This window comes from Bos grunniens, chromosome 7 (assembly GCF_055505025.1).
Source record: "Bos grunniens cultivar Pamir isolate PY7600 chromosome 7, Bosgru_T2T1.0, whole genome shotgun sequence".
Taxonomy (NCBI): domain Eukaryota; kingdom Metazoa; phylum Chordata; class Mammalia; order Artiodactyla; family Bovidae; genus Bos; species Bos grunniens.
In genome coordinates, this window is record NC_141171.1 from 41,929,634 (window position 1) to 41,953,302 (window position 23,669).

The following is a 23,669-nucleotide window of genomic DNA, read 5'->3' on the forward strand; positions in this document are numbered from 1 at the left end:
TCAGTACTCCTCCCCGGAAACTTGAGTCCCTTGTATCATCTTATTCTTCCTGGTATATTGTTCTCCCACTTTTATTTCCAATTTAAAATACCTTCATTTATAGTTTATATAAACATCACAGGTCAAGAAGACAGTTTAGATAACAGTATAGGCAGCTTCACTGCTGTGAATTTCTTTTATACCACGAGTTGTTAGACATAAGTACCTGATTTTAGGATGCCTGTCTTTTAACTCAGGTATAAGTCTGATGATTTTGCTTTATCCAAGACAAAAGGTTGAAGTTGAACCACTTAAATCTCTATTTAATAATTACTTACCTTAAATGAACTTGTCTTCATTTTATCCCTATTTGAACCCATGTTTTGACTTTTATTCCTGACTCTTCCCTACTTAATTCCAAAGAATTTAGAAATTGATAGTTAACATTGACAATTCTGTCAAATAAGTCATATGTCTAGATAAGCTAACAGGGACTTATACATTTTTTTTTCCTTTGCCTTTAAAAAGAAAATGAATATTTTAATGAGTCCACATAAAATATTTATTTGTTTAAGCTGCACAACCTTCATCTTTATTGTAATTGACTTTGTCACTCAACCTTATATTGATAACTAAAATCTATTTGAAGGTACTAGAAAACTAACAAACAGTTTCTAGAATTGCTAATCATGATTTTGTACACAGCTGTAAAAAAATATTTCCTATAAATTATGCCACAAAACTGAAATTTTTTTTCTTAGAGGAAACTTATGGTCTCTGAATGCCCATAACAGCTGTTTTAATGTTCTGTTGAGTACCCACACATTGATGCAACCAAAGAGTCATTAACTTTTTGCAATTTACAAAAGTAAATAACCTACATCTTTAAAAACAATCCTTATATGCTCATGAGATTAACTTGATTTATGTATATATAACTGTAATCTAATCTTTATTATGTAATTTATTATTATGTAAATTATTATTATTTATTATATAAATGTTTTTTTAAACTATTAGACTTTATACTTAAACAAGATGTTCCATGGGTTGTAATATGTTGCATCTCTTTTTAGAAAAATGACAATTTTTGAGATATGCAGAATATTCTAAATATATATATATATATTCTCAGGATTTTTTAAAATAAAATTCACATACAATGAAATTCAACACTTTAAAGTGCAGAGTTCAGTTATTTTTCAGTAGATTCACAGATAAATGCAATCATTATCATTATCTAATTCCAAAAGAACCCCCCAAAGTATGCTCATACCTATTATACCCATTAGCATTCATTCATCATTCCCTTCTCCCCAAACTGAAGGCAAGCACTATTTTTTGTCTATGTGGTTTTGCCTATTTAGGATGTAGCATATGTGGTCCACTGGAGAAGGGAATGGCAAACCACTTCAGTATTCTTGCCTTGAGAACCCCATAAATAGTATGAAAAGGCAAAATAATAAGATACTGAAAGAGGAACTCCCCAGGTCAGTAGGTGCCCACTATGCTACTGGAGATCAGTGGAGAAATAACTCCAGAAAGAATGAAGGGATGGAGCCAAAGCAAAAACAATACCCAGTTGTGGATGTGTCTGGTGATAGAGGCAAGGTCCGATGCTGTAAAGAGTAATATTGCATAGGAACCTGGAATGCTAGGTCCATGAATCAAGGTAAATTGGAAGTGGTCAAACAGGAGATGGCAAGAGTGAACATCGATATTCTAGGAATCAGTGAACTAAAATGGACTGGAATGGGTGAATTTAACTCAGATGATCATTATATCTACTCCTACGGGCAGGAATTCCTTAGAAGAAATGGAGTAGCCATCATGGTCAACAAAAGATCCAAAATTCAGTACTTGGATGCAATCTCAAAAACAACAGAATGATCTCTGTTCGTTTCCAAGGCAAACCATTCAATATCACAGTAATCCAAGTATATGCCCCAACCAGTAACATTGAAGAAGCTGAAGTTGAATGGTTCTATGAAGACCTACAAGACCTTTTAGAACTAACACACAAAAAAATATATCCTTTTCATTATAGGAGACTGGAATGTAAAAGTAAGAAGTCAAGAAACATCTGGAGTAACAGGCAAATTTGGCCTTGGAATACGGAATGAAGCAGGGCAAAGGCTAATAGAGTTCTGCCAAGAGAACGCATTGGTCATAGCAAACACCCTCTTCCAACAACACAAGAGAAGACTCTACACACGGACCTCACCAGATGGTCAACACTGAAATCAGATTGATTATATTCTTTGCAGCCAAAGATGGAGAAGCTCTATACAGTCAGCAAAACAAGACCAGGAGCTGACTGTGGCTCAGATCATGAGCTGCTTATTGCCAAATTCAAACTTAAATTGAAGAAAGTAGGGAAAACCAAGAGACCAATTCAGGTATGACCTAAATCAAATCCCTTATGATTATACAGTGGAAGTGAGAAATAGATTTAAGGGCCTAGATCTGATAGAGTGCCTGATGAACTATGGACTGAGGTTCATGATGTTGTACAGGAGACAGGGATCAAGACCACCCCCATGGAAAAGAAATGCAAAAAAGCAAAATGGCTGTCTGGGGAGGCCTTACAAATAGCTGTGAAAAGAAGAGAAGTAAAAAGCAAAGGAGAAAAGGAAAGATATAAGCATCTGAATGGGAGAAGGCAATGGCAACCCACTCCAGTACTCTTGCCTGGAAAATCCCATGGACAGAGGAGCCTGGTAGGCTGCAGTCCATGGGGTTGCGAAGAGTTGGACATGACTGAACGACTTCACTTTCACTTTTCACTTTCCTGCATTGGAGAAGGAAATGGCACCCCACTCCAGTGTTCTTGCATGGAAAATCCCAGGGACAGGGGAGCCTGGTGGGCTGCCGTCTATGGGGTCTCACAGAGTCGGACGTGACTGAAGCGACTTAACAGCAGCAGCAGCAAGCATCTGAATGCAGAGTTCCAAAGAATAGCAAGGAGAGATAAGAAAACCTTCCTCAGCAATAAATGCAAAGAAATAGAGGAAAACAACAGAATGGGAAAGACTAGAGATCTCTTCAAGAAAATTAGAGATATCAAGGGAACATTTCATGCAAAGATGGGCTCGATAAAGGACAGAAATTGGATGACCCTAACAGAAGCAGAAGATATTAAGAAGAGGTGGCAAGAATACACAGAAGAACTGTACAAAAAAGATCTTCACAACCAAGATAATCACGATGGTGTGATCACTCACCTGGAGCCAGACATCCTAGAATGTGAAGTCAAGTGGGGCTTAGAAAGCATCACTATGACAAAGGTAGTGGAGGTTATGGAATTCCAGTTGAGTTATTTCAAATCCTGGAAGATGATGCCTTGAAAGTGCTGCACTCAATATGCCAGCAAATTTGGAAAACTCAGCAGTGGCCACAGGACTGGAAAAGGTCAGTTTTCATTCCAATCCCAAAGAAAGGCAATGCCAAAGAATGCTCAAACTACCACACAATTGCACTCATCTAACATGCTAGTAAAGTAATGCTCAAAATTCTTCCAGTCAGGCTTCAGCAGTACGTGAACTGTGAACTTCCAGATGTTCAAGCTGGTTTTAGAAAAGGCAGCGGAACCAGAGATCAAATTGCCAACATCCGCTGGGTCATTGAAAAAGCAAGAGATTACCAGAAAAACATCTGTTTCTGCTTTATTGACTATGTCAAAGCCTTTGACTGTGTGGATCACAATAAATTGTGGAAAATTATGAAAAAGTTGGGAATACCAGACCCCCTACCTGACTCTTGAGAAACCTATATGCAGGTCAGGAAACAACAGTTAGAACTGGACATGCAACAACAGACTGGTTCCAAATAGGAAAAGGAGTATGTCAAGGCTGTATACAGTCACCCTGCTTATTTAACTTATATTTTGAGTACATCATGAGAAACGCTGGGCTGGAAGAATCACAAGCTGGAATCAAGATTGCCAGGAGAAATATCAATAACCTCAGATATGCAAATGACACCACCCTTATGGCAGAAAGTAAAGAGGAACTAAAAAGCCTCTTGATGAAAGTGAAAGAGGAGAGTGAAAAAGTTGGCTTAAACTTAGCATTCAGAAGACGAAGATCATGGCATCTGGTCCCATCACTTCGTGGGAAATAGATGGGGAAACAGTGGAAAGTATCAGACTTTATTCTGGGGGGCTCCAAAATCACTGCAGATGGTGACTGCAGCCATGAAATTAAAAGACGCTTACTCCTTGGAAGAAAAGTTATGACCAGCCTAGATAGCATATTGAATAGCAGAGACATTACTTTGCCAACAAAGTTTCATCTAGTCAAGGCTATGGTTTTTCCACTGGTCATGTATGGATGTGACAGTTGGACTGTGAAGAAGGCTGAGCGCCAAAGAATTGATGCTTTTGAACTGTGTTGTTGGAGAAGACTCTTGAGAGTCCCTTGGACTGCAAGGAGATCCAACCAGTCCATTCTGAAGGAGATCAGCCCTGGGATTTCTTTGGAAGGAATGATGCTAAAGCTGAAACTCCAGTACTTTGGGAACCTCAAGCGAAGAGTTGACTTATTGGAAAAGACTCTAAGGCTGGGAAGGATTGGGGCAGGAGGAAAAGGGGACAACAGAGGATGAGATGGCTGGTTGGCATCACTGACTCAATGGACATGAGTTTGAGTGAACTCCAGGAGTTGGTTTTGGACAGGGAGGCCTGGCGTGCTGCGATTCATGGGGTCACAAAGAGTTGGACATGACTTAGCAACAGAACTGAACTGAACTGATATAAATGAAATCTGCAAATGTGGTATTATTTCGTGACTATTTTCTCTCACTTACTATAATGTTTTCAAGGTTCATGTTGAAGCACATATCAGTTCTTCATTACTTTATGTGAATGAATAATATTCTACTTAAGGTTATACCACACTTTGCTTATCCAATCAACAATTGATAGACATTTCAGAACTTTTGGAGAAGGAAATGGCAAAGAGCACTGGAGGAAGGAGCACTCCAGTACTCTTGCCTAGAAAATCCCATGGATGGAGGAGCCTGGTGGGCTATAGTCCATGGGGTCGCAAAGAGTTGGACACGACTAAGCGACTTCACTTAAGGCTTAGAAAAGAAGATAAAGACCTCAAAGAAGATAAAGACCTTGCCCTCAGGCCTGGAAAAAGAAGATAATGAACTCAAGGGCCCTTGCTGAACCACTTGACTTCAGGGATAACAATCGTGAAGTTTAAGCCTCACCCTAATACTCCGGACAGATTGCATCACTTTCCATCCCCTACCTGGACCTTTCCATCGTCTGCAATTGTCATCTCAGCTAAAGAATACCCAAAATGCCTGCCTGACTAAAAACCTCCGCTATCACTTCTGCAAACCTTCCCTTAAATATGAAGCCTCCCTCATCTCTCGCATGCTCAGCCCGGTCATTAGGCCAACTGTCACCCCTCTTTGCCTGAATAAAAGGTAACCTGTCCCCCTTGAGGTCGTCTTCCTTTCTTCTTTGCCTCATCTCAAACCATTCCTTACAAAATTGGTTATAAATGTATTTTTGTTGTTGAGTTTTTAGGCTTCTTTTATATTCTGGATAATAGACTCTTATCAGATATATTTTGCAAATATTTTCCCTTTCAATGTGTTGTGTTTTCACTCTGTTAATAGCATCCTTAGAATTAGAATTTACAAATTATTTTTATTTTGATGTAGTCCAAATTATTCAACATTTTAATGCTTAAGATTTTTGCATAATTTCTGGAAAATCATTGTTTAATACAAAGTCAAAAGATCAACATTTCCCTCTTGAGTTTTATAGTTTTAGTTCTTATATCTATGTCATTGGTACCTTTGAAGGAATTTTTTGTGTATGGTGTAAGACAGAGTCAACCTTATTATTTTGCTTTGCTATATCCAGTTGTCACAGCACCATTTATTGAAGAGACACTGCTTTCTCCATTATTTTTATTTTTGGTATGTCTGTAGAAAATCAGTTGACCATAGATAGATATAATTACTCTTGAACTGTTAATTCTATTTCACGCATCTACATATTTATTCTTTAATTATTGCTGTACTGCCTTGATTACTGTAGTTTCAATGTAAATGAAAACTCAGAAACTGTTGTTAGGTAGTTAGAATAGGAAAAAGGAGTCCAGAATGATGGTGGCATTCCCTTCCTTCTTTTCACAAGGAAGGGAAAAGCCCATGAAAATAGAAAAAAGGAAGGTCCAAGGACCAGAGTAAGGACCTCGGGTAGAACAAACAGCACTCCTGGCCAGTCCAATTTACATATGCCAGGCCCAGAGGGAGGAAAAACATATAAAAAGAGGAGCCAAAGGGCCAGGGTCTCTTTCTCTCTATTCTTCGTGACTTTTGGGTTGGCATGCCCTCATGCCTTGAGGATATATTTTCCTTTATTTTCTAAATAAAACTGAACTGTAACACAGAGCTGTAATACTGTCCAAGAGCTGTGACACGCCAAAGGCTTTAACGTCCATTATTTCAAATTTGTGTTGTGACAAGACAAAACCAAGGAAATTACATATTCCCCTGATAGTGTGAATTCTCTTTGTTCTTGGTAACACTTGCTTAAGATATTCTAGGTATCTTGAAATACCATAAAATTTAGGATTAGCTTGACAATTCTGAAATACAGCAGCTGGAACTTTTTTATAGAGATGGTATTGTATCTATAAATCAATTTGGGGGATGTTTCCAACTTAACAATAATATTCCTCTAATTGATTGGCACAGAATATCTTTGAATTTCTTTCTCTTAGTGTTTCTTTTTCTCAAAATTTTGCAAGCATAAAAATCTGTTATTTTGTTTAATTTATTAGTAAATATATTATTTTTTTGATGGTATGACATATGAACTGTTTACTTAATTTTATTTTCTTATTGTTCATTGCTAGTGTCACTCTATTACTTTTTTGACATTGAGGCAACTGTGCATCTTTTAAAATATTTTTCCTCTATGTGATTATTGCTTATTTTCTTTTAATGGCCTTTCTATATTTTAGTGTTCATCTTTACAGAGATGATCTCATTTTGTTTATACAACTCGATATTGACTTTTCATTATTTGCTTCCAGATGTATGTTTTTACTGTTTGTGTCTATGGAATCACCAGACAAGCTCTTCTAGGGACTCTGTACTTGGGATAGCCTGAATTATCATGCTCTTTTTTTGCAGACATATTTATGGTTCTTCTGAAAGATATACTTTGAAGCATAATCCTCCAAGAAATCCAGTTCTATTAATTCATTCCTGTCTCAAACTTTGCCTAATTTAATTGCACTGCCTATGGCTTCCCAGATGGTGCTAGTGATAGGGAACCTGCTTACCAATGCTGACTGAAGTGACTTAGGATACACACATGAAAACAAATATTAGACTTGGGTATTTCTTTCTCTCCCTGGATATTATATAGTCAGGCAAAAACTCTGCAGTCAGAGACTTGTCTTCACAACTCAGCCTTCTCACTAGATATGTAACCATGGGCAAATTAGCATATTCTCTCTGCTTCAGTTTTTATGTCTGTTAAATGGGGTGAAAATTGTAATAATGAGAAAATGGTGTGGATTATATGAGTGTATATTTTTGAGACACTCAGAACAGTCCCATGCACATTAGTACTTTGCAAGAATCAGAGTTTTAAAATCATTATGAGGCCTAAAATGTACTGATATTTATGATTTTTAAGTGTGTACATTCATACACACAAACAGATATTCACCTATATACTACGTAAGCTGTGCTTTGTGTTGTGCTGTGTCATGTCCAACTCTTTGTGACCCTATGGACTGTAGCTTGCCATGACTACATGAGAATTGGAAATATATATGAAAAATACGAAATTATGTTTCTATCATTTTGCTTTCAAAAGGGATAAAGTACTGATTTTAAAACAACTTACTGAAGAAGAAATCTGAATCACTAATAAACATATAAAACAGCTACTCAAATCAGTAATGAAAATTCATATAATTATGAGAAACCATTTCTTACAAATAGGTTTACAAAGTGTTTTTTTTTTCATTAAGCAATAGAAAATGATTTTGTGTGTGTGTGTTCAATTTTTTTCTTTTTTTTTACTTTACAATATTGTATTGGTAGAAAATTATTTTTGAGGTTGTGATGAAAGAAAATGCTATTTCTGTTTATGTAGCTAATGAGAATGTAATATAACTCAAGGATTCTTGCATGTGAATGGGCAGTATTTTTGAAAATTCATATATTTCCCTTCTAAGGACCTTATTCCTATCCTACATTACTCCTGAGCAGAAACATCATTAACAAGATGGAGAATGACTTAAAAATTGAAGTTAATATTAAAAGAGTGATAGATTCACGGAAAGATAATAGTTCAGAATTGGACATGAAAATAAGATGAAAGAAGAATATCATAAAATTTATAATTAGCAAGCATTTGTTAGGATCTGGTATTCAGAAAAAATATTGAGTGAAGATATATAGATGCAGTAATCATAATATTAATGAAAGAGTAAGAGAGCAAATAAAAATCTTAGGGAGTCAAATTATTTCATGGAAGAAAAATTAACTAATTATATAGTATCTAGAGACAGTAACAAGACAACCAGTACTAGAATCAAGAGAATCTGACCACAAATGTCAAGTTTTCAAAAAAGGAATAAATTAAAACAATATTGACATCTCTAGTACAGGAATCTCAAGTCAAATGACTCCAAATCTCAAGTCAATTCACTCTACTTGTGAATCATCAATTTAAAAATAAATAGTGAATTTAATAGTAGTTTTATTTAGAGATAATAAAGCTTACAGCTCAATGAGTATTTACTCATTTTAAAATGAGGAACCCAAATGTTCTTTTGGAACTTATATAGTTAATAATGAAATAATTAGAAATTATGAAAGATTTTTTAAAAGGAGTGTGAATATAGAGTGATTAATATATGAATCAGTCAGAAAAAACAGGTGACAAGAATTAAGGAATTTATATTACTAATCTAGAAAGTGACAAACTTCTATATTGATATTAAATATTAATAAGATTCACACTTTAAAGACAGAAAACTATTTTTATATGACGGCTTAGGAGAAAAAATGAGTGATCACATATATAACTGTAATTAAAGACAAGGGACTGGATAACCTGGAGGGATTTCAAATAGAAATCTCAGATGACTTAGCAAAATTTTATTAAATAGGTTTTCTCTAGAAATTTAAGCATTTTTATCTAGCAAGTACTACCATGTCTTCTTAGGAACATTTGGAAGTGATAGCTTATGATGAATGGTGTTGGATTTGTGATCCCCAAAGGAGAAGATTTAACTTCAAGACCAAGGACCAGGCTTGATCACTCAAGAGCTTTTGTATAGCAGGGTTTTATTAAGGTATAAAAAGGGGACAGAGAAAGCTTCTGATATAGACATTAGAAGGGGGATGGAGAGTGCCCCCTGCCAGTCTTTAGCAAGCTGTTTTATGTCTGTTAGAAAGCTATTAATCAGATAAGAGAGACACCTCAAGGCTGACAGCGTTTCACCAGGCCCCTCTCCCACAATATGCATTTTTGAGAGAGGATGGCATGAGGTGTGTCACCCCCCAGCCATAAAACAATTGATATGAATACTGGTTTGTTGAGCTATTATCAGCCCAAGGTTTGAGAAAAGAAAAAGTTAGTCTTAGATGGAACCAGAGAAAGGCAAATTCCAAAGCAAATACATAGTTTCATTAACATATCTTAAGAAAAACATTTCCACAGAAAAACCTCCTTTTAATTTTGTATGGAGAAGGAAAAAAAATCTGGGACTAGTAATTTGTTTCCTCCTGCTACTTAAGGGAGAGATAAAAATTGTCTGATTCTTGCAGCCTATTTCCTCAGTTTGGAGACCCCTGGCCTTCCTGCCTGTTACTTCTCAGAAGGTAAGTCTGAGGGAGATGATAATTATTTCCAAAATATCTCAGTATTTCTGGAGTACAGCAGGATGGAGCTATATTTTATTCAAAAGCTGTATATTAAAATAAGCTAAGATGATTACTTTTGATAGAGATTAGCGTTGCAGGAAGGGGGACCCCTTTCAGGGCCCGAAACTGGGCTCTTGTCTAACACTCAGAAACGAATTGTCCGAGGAGACACATGAGCTATCAAAGCAAGAGATTTTATTGGGAAAGAGTGCCCGAGCAGAGAGCAGTAGGGTAAGGGAACCCAAGGCAAACTACTCTGCCACATGGCTCACAGTCTCAGGTTTTATGGTGATGGGATTATTTTCCAGGTTGTCTTTAGCCAATCATTCTGACTCAGAGTCCTTCCTGGTGGTACACACCTTGTTCAGCCAAGTTGAACGCCAGCGAGAACGATTCTGGGAGGTGGTTTGACACGTGGTGTCTCCTTTTGGCTCTTTTGGTTGGTAGTGGCTTATTAGTTCGGAGAAGGCAATGGCACCCGACTCCAGTACTCTTGCCTGGAAAATCCCATGGATGGAGGAGCCTGGTAGGCTGCAGTCCATGGGGTCGCTAAGAGTCGAACACGACTGAGCGACTTCACTTTCACTTTTCACTTTCATGCATTGGAGGAGGTAATTCCATGTTCCTTACCAGGACCTCCTGTCATAAAACAACTCATATAGATGGTTTCTATGGTGCCTGGCCAGGGTGGGTAGTTTCAGTCAATGTGCTTCCCCTAACATTAGTACAAAGGTCATAAAATAATGGATAATTATGCTGTGCTTTAAATCAGATTTTCTGTCAAATAAAATGCACAATTTTAGTTAATTTGGCAGAACCATACAAAATTTTTTTTTTCCCCAAAGCCAAAAACCAAAATACCAGTTACTGCTCTGCATTACACCCAGAGGAGAGAAAACACATGCAAAGACATAGAAAGGAAGCCAATGCCTTCAATAATGAAGTAAGAGGTAAGAAAAGAGAAAAAAAAAAAAAGATATATAAACAGACATTAAAAAATACGCTGCTGTGAAGCCAAAGAATCCCCTGAATGAATCTGGCTAAGGAAATTGAAAAGATAGAATAGTCTAAAGTATGGGTAAGCTCTCTTCCCTCCTATAGTATTTATTTGTTTAAAAATACTTATATAGTTATGAGTATTAAATATATAAATATTTTAAACTATATCCCAGGTAATATCCATACTTTGCAAACATGATTTCATTTAGTCTTAATAACACCCTACAATATAGATTTTAAAAATGTCAAATTTTACAGACTAGAAAATAAAGCTTAGAGAAGTTAACTAAGATCACACAGATAAAATGATTTGTTCCAGGTGTTTGAACTGTGCTATTGCACTCTAGTCTGCTTCTCCAGAAAAATGACCTGTACCAGGATATTTCATGGATACACCTTATCTTAATGGATAGAGTTAGTAATGGTCATATTGGTGAGAAATTTTGTCTACTACAATTGACTATTATAAGCAACATGTACTATTAGATATACTTCTGATTAACAGTTTCTCAATCCCTTCTCTTCACCTGGTATTTGATTAATCCTGTCTCATTTCTAAACATACATGCTTTCTTCCACACTTTGGTAGAAAGAATTTTTATTAATATCCTAGAGTGGTATGCTAAATTCCATAGAAAAACATAACAGAAAATCTCATTGACTTCCCAGAAATTCATGAGTCTTCAGATGGCTCATAATGACTCTTGACTTCTGAAGGGATAATCCACACTACATATCTGAGTTGGCTGGTTGCTGAAATTAGATTATATGCTTTTTGAGAAATCACTTGTATTTTAATTATGGAACAAATATGCCTGTTAACTATGTGGTTTCTTTATCCAAATCACTCAAGCTAAAAATAAGTCTAATATTTCTTATCTAAAATTTTTAAAAAATGATTCTCTGAGAAATAAATTTTCCTATATGTGCTGTGCTAAGTCACTTCAGTCATGTCCAACTCTTTGTGACTTCATGGAATGTAGCCTGCCAAGCTCCTCTATCCATGGGATTCCCTTGTCTACACATTTTTTAAAAATGATACTCAGAGAAATAAAATTTGCTATATATATAGACATTATAGTAATGGTGATCTAGGCTAAAAATCCTTGATATTTCCATAACAAAATATTGGAGATTTCTCACATGTTGTATTCTCCACAGTGAATATATTCATCATGGCATGGGAGAATCATACTTTAAACTCTAACTTCATCTTGCTGGGAATCTTTGATCACAGTCCCACCCACATCTTCCTCTTCTCTCTGGTCTTGGGCATCTTCACAGTGGCCTTCATGGGAAACACTATCATGGTTCTCCTCATCTACCTGGATACTCAGCTCCACACTCCCATGTACTTGCTCCTCAGCCAACTATCCCTCATGGACCTCATGCTTATTTGTACCACTGTACCCAAGATGACTTTCAACTACTTGTCTGGAAAGAAGTCCATCTCTCTGGCTGGGTGTGGAACCCAGATATTCTTATATGTGTCCCTGCTTGGAGCTGAATGCTTCCTGTTGGCTGCAATGGCCTATGATCGGTATGTTGCCATTTGCCACCCATTACGATACTCAATTCTCATGAGCCAGAAAATCTGTTGTCTCATGGCTGTTTCTTCTTGGGTTGTTGGTTCTTTTGATGGCATAATTGTTATTGCAGTTGCATTGTCCTTCCCATATTGTGGTTCCCGGGAAATACCCCACTTTTTCTGTGATGTCCCTGCCCTTCTCACTCTCTCATGCACTAAGACATTGTTGTTTGAAAGGTTAATGTTTATTTGCTGTGTAATTATGCTTCTTTTCCCCGTAGCAGTCATTATTGCTTCCTATGTCCGTGTTATTATGGCTATCATTTGCATGGGATCTGGAGAGGGTCGCCGAAAAGCTTTTGCTACCTGTTCTTCCCACCTCATGGTGGTGGGAATGTATTATGGAGCTGCCATGTTCATATATATGCGGCCTGTGTCTGACCGATCCCCTACCCAGGACAAGATGGTATCAGCCTTCTACACCATCCTCACTCCCATGCTGAATCCCCTCATCTACAGCCTCCGAAACAAGGAAGTGGCCAGAGCATTCATGAAGGTGTTAGGGAAGGACAAGTCTGGAGAATAAATAGCCTAATTAACTTTTTTTGCAGTTTTGTTATATGTTTAAATTTATTTATTTAACCAGTGTAATTTAGCACTCAATATTTACCCATCTTTTTACCAAAAAAATTATAAACAAGCACACAAGTTTTAGAAAGTTAAAAAAAAAAAAAAACTGCATGCTTGTTTGTTCCAATATTATATTTCTTTCATTATAGAAAATTCAAAGTATGACCATGAGTAAATATGTACTGCAAACTAATATGCACAACTATATACTTATTTTATAAGATACCACTTAAGAAATTAGAGGTATTTACCCAACATGAAATTAACACACAATTCTATAATTAAATAGAACACTGATAAATGTTTTGTGTTGTTTTTTCTTTTTTTTAACATATAACAGCTTTGTTTTTATCAAACCAAAGAATTTTCCTGAATCCAAATTGGTACCTTGGATTAATCGACTTGTTAAGTTGAATGACTGAGTTAGTATATACAAGTTTAAATATGTATTTATAAGATTATTATAAAATTAGCACACTTTAATGAGAAAGAGGTAAAAAGGAATAGATTTATGATTAGGTTTATTAAACCTATCTTATAATGGACTCTTCCCCTCTTCAGGATTTTGGAGAATTGGGAACCTTCCATTTATTTTCTTTTTTTTTACTGGCATTAGCCTAATATATGAGAAATTGAAATGTGAATATGAATCCTTGATGCCTGGATTTTTTACACCTAGATATCTTAATCCTTATATGTGTTGGGCACAGTAATTTCATGAAAAATGTTCAATTTTATAAATAGAAAACTGTAAGTTGTCCAAATTCTGATATTTTTCTATAAATCACATGTGTGACATCACTGTAGGTATTCTTGTAACTATATTTAAATGAAAGTTCAAACCTGGAGATTCATGTGTGTTTATGAGGAACAACCAATATGTCTTAATATGAATTTTTACTGTTCTTTTAAAACTTTGCTTTAACATCCACCTTGCATTAGGTTTCCTTTGTTAAATAACAAATTTGCACAACTTAGGATTTCTAAATAATAATTATTTAGTGAAAGTGAAAGTCACTCTGCTGCTGCTAAGTCACTTCAGTCGTGTCCGACTCTGTGCGACCCCATAGACGGCAGCCCACCAGGCTCCCCCATCCCTGGGATTCTCCAGGCAAGAATACTGGAGTGGGTTGCCATTTCCTTCTCCAATGCGTGAAAGTGAAAAGTGAAAGTGAAGTCGTTCAGTAGTGTCTGACTCTTAGCGACCCCATGGACTGGAGCCTACCAGGCTCCTCCATCCATGGGATTTTCCAGGCAAGAGTACTGGAGTGGGGTGCCATTCACTCAGTAGTGTCCAACTTTTTGTGATCCCATGGCCTATACAGTCCATGGAATTTTCAAGGCCAAAATACTGGAGTGGGTAGCCTTTCCCTTCTCCAGGGGATCTTCCTGACCCAGGAATTGAAATGGGGTCTCCTGCATTGCAGGCGGATTCTTTACCAACTGAGCTATCAGGGGAGCTCAATTATTTATTATGTCATAGGATGTGTGGGTAGAGATTCTGGCATAGCTAAGCTAGGTGTCATACTTCAGGTATCACAAGGGAGCAATCCAGACTCTGGCTGGGGCTGCAGTTTCATGTGAAGCCCAGCATCATCTTCTAAACTCGTGTAGTTGTTGAAATAATTCATTTCTTTGCACATAGCTATTTCATGCCAGCCTATTTCTTCAAGGCCAGCATAAGAGTCTCTCTGACCTCAGTGAAAGTCTGTCTTCTTTTAAAGGTCTACCAAGTGATTAAGTAAAGCCAACTCAGGATAATCTCCCTTAGATTACTTACAATTAACTGATGTTGGATTTTAATTATGTCTGCACAGTTGCTTTACTCTTACCTTGTAGGTTAACTTAATTACAGAAGCAACTTAAAGGGATACAGATCATGGGGAAAGTTTAGGAGTCTACCTACTACATACCCAGAGATAACTTACAGATTATTTTCTTTAAAAGATATAAAAATATTTTAATAACTTTTTCTGACAGTGATATGAGAAACATTTATAATGTACTAATATATAACTGAAATGCAGCTTTTAAAAATTGTTTTATAAGTCTCTGAGTTCATAGATATGTGGTAAGGGCAAATGTCCAGGAGTAGGAAAGTTATCATGTATTGAGCCTGATAAATAATTCATAATAACCATTTTAAGGAAAACCATTGTGCTGCAAGAGAACATAGACAACAAAACAAAATCAGAAACAATGGATGAAAAAAATGAGAAGTTCAACAAAGAGAGAAAGCAACAGTGAAAAAAATACATAGAAACTCTGGAGCTAAAAAAGGTAATAACTGAACTAAAAACTTAATAGAGTGTTTCTATTGCAGATATAATAAAACAGAAAAAGACTCAGTGAACTCAAGGACAGACATTTTAAAATTATACAGTCATAGGAACAACAACAAGAGCGAAAAAGAGTGAAAAACCCTGTTTCACTTAAGACATTGTTGACTGGAATAAAGCATTTTGGAAATGTCAGAAAGAGTGAAGAAAGAGAAAAGAACACAACGCTTACTTAAAGAAGTAATGCTGTATGTCTCGGGGAACTCAAACAGGGGTTCTTTATCAACCTAGAAGGGTGGGATGATTAAGGAGATAGGAGGGAGACTCAAGAGGGAGGGGACATATGTATACCTATGGCTGATTCATGTTGAGCTTTGACAAAAAACAACAAAATTTTGTAAAGTGATTATCCTTCAATTAAAAAATAAACAGATTAAAAAAAAGATGTAGGACTAGAAAATTTCACATTTCTGAGAATGGAAATGAACATCTAGATTCATGAAGTCCAATGAACTGCAAATAAGCCGATTATCAAGGGATGTTCACAAAGACACATTAGAGTCAAACCGTCAAAAATTAAAGGCAAAGATACTATTTTGAAAATTGCCAGGCTTCCCTGGTGACTCAATGGTAAAAAACACACCTGTCAATGCAGGAGACATGGGTTCGATCCTTGATCCAGGAAAACCCCACATGCCATGGAGCAATTAAGCCTGTGCCCCACAACTATTAAGCCTGTGCTTTAGAGCCCAGGACCTGAAACTACTGAGTCCAGTTACCACAACTATTGAAGCCCACATTCTCTAGAGCCTGTGCTCAGCAACAAGAGAAGCCAGCACCAGGAGAAGCTTGCACTCTGCAACTAGAGAGTAGCTCCATCTCACTGTAACTAGATAAAAGCCTGCATAGCAGTGAAGACCCAGCATAGCCACAAATAAATAAATAATAAAAGAAAATCGTAAGAGAAAAGCAACTTGTCATGTACCACCATAAGGCTATCAGTGGCAGTCTAGAAAAACATTGCAGGCTAAGACAACATGGGATGACATATTCAAAGTACTCAAAGAACAACCACAACATGGTACCTACTGACAAAGAATACTAACTGAAGATGTATTTCAGAAATGAAGGAGAAAGAACTTCCCAAACAGAAACTGAGAGTATCCAAAACCACTACAAAGCTGCCCAACATGAAATGCTAGAGGCAGTTATTAAAGTTCACTAAATAGCAGCATGAAAACATGACATTATAGAACTTACTGGTAGGGAGAGAATAGACTAAAATTTTAAGCCTGCTTTTTCACTTCCCTTTTTCACCCCTATCAAGAGGCTCTTTAGTTCCTCTTGACTTTCTGCCATTAGAGTGGCATCATCTGCATATCTGAGATGGCTAATGTTTCTCCTGGCAATCTTGAAGAATTAAATCAGTCATCAAAAAAAACTCATACAGAAAAAAAGCCCAAGCCTGGATAAATCCCTGGTAAATTCTATGAAGCATATAATGAAGAGAATGAAACTAGACCACTTTCTAACACCATACACAAAAATAAACTCAAAATGGATTAAAGACCTAAACTTAAGACCAGAAACTATAAAACTCCTAGAGGAGAACATAGGCAAAACACTCTCTGACATACATCACAGCAGGATCCTCTATGACCCACCTCCCAGAATATTGGAAATAAAAGCAAAAATAAACAAATGGGACCTAATTAACCTTAAAAGCTTCTGCACATCAAAGGAAACTATTAGCAAGGTGAAAAGACAGCCTTCAGAATGGGAGAAAATAATAGCAAATGAAGCAACCGACAAACAACTAATCTCAAAAATATACAAGCAACTCCTACAGCTCAACTCCAGAAAAACAAACGACCCAATCAAAAAATGGGCCAAAGAACTAAATAGACATTTCTCCAAAGAAGACATACAGATGGCTAACAAACACATGAAAAGATGCTCAACATCACTCATTATCAGAGAAATGCAAATCAAAACCACTATGAGGTACCATTTCATGCCAGTCAGAATGGCTGCGATCCAAAAGTCTACAAATAATAAATGCTGGAGAGGGTGTGGACAAAAGGGAACCCTCTTACACTGTTGGTGGGAATGCAAACTAGTCCAGCCACTATGGAGAACAGTGTGGAGATTCCTTAAAAAACTGGAAATAGAACTGCCTTATGATCCAGCAATCCCACTGCTGGGCATACACACTGAGGAAACCAGAAGGGAAAGAGACACGTGTACCCCAATGTTCATCGCAGCACTGTTTATAATAGCCAGGACATGGAAGCAACCTAGATGTCCATCAGCAGATGAATGGATGAGAAAGCAGTAGTACATATACACAATGGAGTATTACTCAGCCATTAAAAAGAATACATTTGAATCAGTTCTAATGAGGTGGATGAAACTGGAGCCTATTATACAGAGTGAAGTAAGCCAGAAGGAAAAACATAAATACAGTATACTAACGCATATATATGGAATTTAGGAAGATGGTAACAATAACCCAGTGTATGAGACAGCAAAAGAGACACTGATGTATAGAACAGTCTTATGGACTCTGTGGGAGAGGGAGAGGGTGGGAAGATTTGGGAGAATGACATTGAAACATGTAAAATATCATGTAAGAAACGAGTTTCCAGTCCAGGTTCGATACACAATACTGGATGCTTGGGGCTAGTGCACTGGGACGACCAAGAGGGATGGTATGGGGAGGGAGGAGGGAGGAGGGTTCAGGATGGGGAACACATGTATACCTGTGGCAGATTCATTTTGATATTTGGCAAAACTAATACAATTATGTAAAGTTTAAAAATAAAATAAAATTTAAAAAATAAATAAATAAATTAAGGACTGAAAAAAAAAATTTGGAGGAATCAAAATTTTAGAAAAGAAAGCTAAGAGCAATATTAAACCATGTTATAAAAGTTTAATAATTTAAACAATATCTTAAGGAAATTTGGAATAGAATAAATAACTTAGAATCATCTGTAATAAAAAGAAGAAATAGAATAAAAAAAAAAAAAAAAGATTTAACATGAATCTTTCTGAAAATCTTCCCCCAAAATTGAAGAACAAAAATACACCCAAACTTACTTTATGATGCCAATATCACTGTGATACCAAAGCTAGGCAAGAACTCTAAAAGAAAAGAAAGTTACAGGCCAATATTGGGTTTCCTTGATGGCTCAGTAGTAAAGAATCTACCTGCCAATACATGAGATTCGAGTTCAATCCCTGGGTTAGGAAGATCCTCAGGAGAAGGAAATGGCAAGCCTGGGAAATCCCCTGGACAGAGGAGCCTGGCAAGCTACAGCCCATGTGGTTGTGAAAGAGTTAGACATGACTGAGCAACTAAACAACAACAGCAACAGCATTCCTTTGATAGTAAATGCAAAATTCCTCAATGGTTCATGAGACCATGTCAAACCAACTTTTCAGACATGTACACAATTGAAAATAAGTTTTTTTTTTAATTTTTAGAACAGTCTTTTGGACTCTGTGGAAGAGGGAGAGGGTGGGATGATTTGGGAGAATGGCATTGAAACATGTATAATATCATATATGAAACGAGTCGCCAGTCCAGGTTCGATGCACGATACTGGATGCTTGGGGCTGGTGCACTGGGACGACCCAGAGAGAGGGTATGGGGAGGGAGGAGGGAGGAGGGTTCAGGATGGGGAACACATGTATACCTGTGGCGGATTCATTTTGATATATGGCAAAACCAATACAATATTGTAAAGTTAAAAAATAAATTAAAACAAAAACAAAAAAAAAGAAAAAAAATGTTGTATTAGTTTCAAGTGTACAGAAAAGTAATTCAGTTCTAAAATTACATTTATCTATTCTTTTAACATTTAGGTTATTACAGAATATAGAGAATAAATCTATTTACATTCAATACATAAATTGTCCTTTTTCCTCAGGGACAACTAATGTGAAACTGAGAACTTCAGAAATAAATAAAACAATAATATTTTATTTCCTAAAGAGTAAGAGTCTGATGCATTAATTAGATAAGAGTAAGCAAAAACATCAAAATCTTCAAATAATTGTTATCACACTTGATGGAGAATAAATGATAGATAATAGATAGATGGTAGATAGATATAGATAGAAGGATAGGTAGATATAACAGATATATGGATATACACATCTATATATAGAGAAAATAGACAATTTTATATACAATGAGGAATATATATCTGTGGGAATATATATATATATATGTGTGTGTGTGTGTCTGTCTGTATGGATGTATAACATATACAAGGTCTTTTTCTGAATTATGTTCTTAAAAGATATTGTATATTTTATGTTGTTGAGTGCTGAATTTTCTCTCAATAGCTCTCCTTCTCTCTCTATGTATATATATGTATACATATATATATACATATTAAGCAAAATTACTAATAATTATTGCCATGATCTTATATATAATTGGCTTATTCTGACTCTTGATCTAATGGATTTATAGAGCACTATATGAAAAAAATCAAATTAATATCAATAGTCTATCCAATTCTCTCTCCAATTCTGACAGTTTTAGTTTAGCTACAAGTGTATAGATCCTATAAATATTTATTTAAAAGGAGGAGGTAAACAATAATATGTTGTAATATAGTAAGTGTTATATTAGGCCTTTTGTGAGATCGCTGATCTTTGGTTCTTAAGTCTCACAAAAAGCAGAAACAATAATATCAACATTTTGAAAAAAAAATCAACATTTTGAAATGTTATAGGTGTTAATACATAGACATTACTTTAACTCATTTATTTCTTTTTTTTTCATATACTTCTTAATAGTAACCAAATTAGTTATCAAAAAGTAAAGGCTTTGTTTAAAAAGGAACAACAGCAAAACAAACAAAAACTTGCTTCAGTGCATTCACCCATTAAGTGGCAGATCTGTGAATTAAACTCTGACAAAACGGCCCCAAGAAGTTTTACCGTTTATCATTTATCTTTGTTATACTGGCCTTTAGTAAACCATGAGTGTTTCATCCTCACATTCCTTATGAACATATATATATATAGTATGTATATATGTATATATATGTGTGTGTGTGTGTGTGTGTGTATGTATGTATATGTATAGTTTTCAGATGGATGACTGCCAGCAATTTTGAAGAGTCTGGCTTTTGGTCAAATGTGGTCTTTCAAGCTGGCCATTGACCATTTCACTACTTTAATTAAGAGACCTCCCTCACAGAAAATAGATTGATCCACACACCACACCTGTTACACCATCATTGCAGCATCTGAAGAAAGCTTATTGTAAATAGCTCAGATGGAGTCCAGTTTTCCTTGCTATTATACATATTTAAATTTTCGTCCAAATGCACTCATTTTTAGAGCTCTGTAACTTGGGTCTTCAGGTATGTAGTTCCTCAGGGACTTCTGCCAAGGGGGAAGAGGAGACATCTTCAAGACTTTAAACATTCCAAACTTTCTAATCATACTCCTCCCTTCTATTTCTTCCCCAAGGCTACAGAATTACAAGAACCTTTTGTTTGGGTTCCCTGATAAGTGATATGACCTCCACATCTGTGCTGATTCTTCTGACCCTTGACCAGTACTCATGAAAATAGAATAGTCAGTGCTTTCACCAGTTCATCTCTTACTTGTACCATCACAGTAAGTAAAAAAAGACTTACCTGTACTTTCATTTCTGACTTGTTGCAACTCAACATCTGGCACCTCAGCTTTCTCTCTAGCTCAATGGAAATTTTGACACAGTCATCTCAATTTTAGGTGAACATGACAGATATAAATACCTAGATTTTACAAAGCCAGTAATTGAAGTCATATCATTTGCCTCGACCAGGACAGATGAAATTTATATGGGGTCCTTAAAATACATGATAATATCTGAGATCACAGAGATATACCCAGTGAAAATTTATGGTAAACATGCGTGGTAAAGATCCCCTGGAAAAGTGAATGGCTACCCACTTCAGGATTCTCTCCTGGAGAATTCCACAGACAGAGAAACCTGGTGGGTTACAATCCATGGAGTTTGCAAACAATCAGACATGACTGAGTGATTAACACACACATAAAGATGCATGTATTTTCTCTATTTTATTTTATTAACTTATTAATTATGTATACATACTTATTGGTGATACTCTTCCTAGCTCATCAGCTCTTATCTTCATTCTTTAAATGGATCTCATTTTAACTGAGTCTCACTCACCTGTGCTCTAGAGATTGTTATCTGCTTGAAATTACCCTCAGACAAGTGACCAAAACTCAATAACCAAGACTGTTTTCCCAGAGGCATTGAAGGTAATGTTATATATATGTCCACATTTTTAGACAAAGTAGGACATGACTGGCTTATTTCAACAACCTAAATATGGGATATTTTTTTCATATGAAGATGTTCTCAAAGCTTCTAAGTAAATTTGGTTATACTATCTTAAAGACATTGAATTGACAAAATTAACAAGAAAAATATTTGTTCCTTCAAAATTAGGGACATACAGTACTCAAGAGTAAGTACATTGTTATTACTATTGTTGATAATGTCTTGCTAACTTCCTTACTTCCTGGTCAGTCTGGTTTGCATGAGATTTTTGTTCTATTTTGTGATTTTACTTTTGTTTTAGAAATGGACATGGGTTCAAAATTGACAGTGTGGCTAGAGTATCAATGCAATGGTCTAGCTTATTTTATTCTATGAAAGTTATTAATAATAATTTAATTAAAATAATATGCTGTCCCATTAAAAGAATAGGAGTAGGCTCTGAAAATTCTTACCAAATGTTTTATAGTAGTTGCTATAGCTTCTAATGTCACAATTGTTATAGCAAGAAATGTGATGGACTCATGTAAAACAAAAAATTAACCACAGCTGACATTTTTTGTTGTTGTTTATGCTGTTACTATTGATTTAAAATTCTTAGTCTCAAAATTTTACAAACATATACCTGGAAAATTTTCAGAACCATATATACAGAAGTTCTAGAGGAGCCTAGGGAGAAATAAATATGAAGGTAAAGATATAATAAATATATGAGTTGGACTATATCTATGTCCAACTATATATGATATACATATTCATTATAGATTGATTACCAAAACCAAGATAATTAATACATCCATCACCTCACATTAACTTCTTTTCTATGACAACTCTCAGGTATACAATAACATTAACTATAGTCACTATATTGTATACTAGATATTTAGAATTTATTCTTCTTATAATTAAAGGTTTGTACTCTGATATCAGACTTTATTTTTTTGGGCTCCAAAATCACTGCAGATGGTGACTGCAGCCATGAAATTAAAAGACGCTTACTCCTTGGAAGGAAAGTTATGACCAACCTAGATAGCATATTCAAAAGCAGAGACATCACTTTGCCAACAAAGGTCCAGCTAGTCAAGGCTATGGTTTTTCCTGTGGTCATGTATGGATGTGAGAGTTGGACTGTGAAGAAGGCTGAGCGCCAAAGAATTGATGCTTTTGAAGTGTGGTATTGGAAAAGACTCTTGAGAGTCCCTTGGACTGCAAGGAGATCCAACCAGTCCATTATGAAGGAGATCAGCCCTGGGATTTCTTTGGAGGGAATGATGCTAAAGCCGAAACTCCAGTATTTTGGCCACCTGATGCGAAGAGTTGACTCCTTGGAAAAGACTCTGATGCTGGGAGGGATTAGGGGCAGGAGGAGAAGGGGACAACAGAGGATGAGATGGCTGGATAGCATCACTGAATCGATGGACGTGAGTCTGAATGAACTCCGGGAGTTGGTGATGGACAGGGAGGCCTGGCGTGCCTCGATTAATGGGGTCGCGAAGAGTCGGACACGACTGAGCGACTGAAATGAACTGAACTGAACTCTGATATAGTTCCTCCTCCCCCACTCAGCCCTGACAACCACCTTTCTATTCTTTGTTTCTGTGAAATTTGCTTTTTAACTAGATTTCACATATAAGTGATATGATATATGGTGTTTCTCTTTCTTTGTCTGGCTTATGTCACATAGGGTAATGCCGTTCAGCTGCCATATTATTGTAAATTTCAGGATATACTTTAATGACTGAATGCTTTCAAATATATAGGTACGTATTTTCCTTTCCATTTGTTCCTGGAAGGGAATTTAAATTGTTTCCATTTTGGTGACTGTGAATAAAGTTTCAATAACATTGGCATAAGATAGACTCTTCAAGATGATAGATTCTATTTCCATTGGATATATTCTGAGTGGGGAATTATGAAAATGTAGTTGAACGCTTCTATGAAGACCTACAAGGCCTTTTAGAACTAACACCCAAAAAGATGTCCCTTTCATTATAGGAGACTGGAATGCAAAAGTAGG

General features: G+C 36.1%; 1 protein-coding gene across 1 annotated transcript; it reads left to right on the forward strand.

Annotated features, from left to right (window-relative positions):
• The first annotated feature begins 12,071 nt into the window (after positions 1–12,071).
• On the forward strand, positions 12,072–13,010 carry LOC147369226 (olfactory receptor 2M3-like). Its single transcript, XM_086413497.1, has one exon. It carries the CDS (start codon positions 12,072–12,074, stop codon positions 13,008–13,010), a length of 939 nt encoding a protein of 312 aa, XP_086269623.1.
• Positions 13,011–23,669: the final 10,659 nt, after the last annotated feature.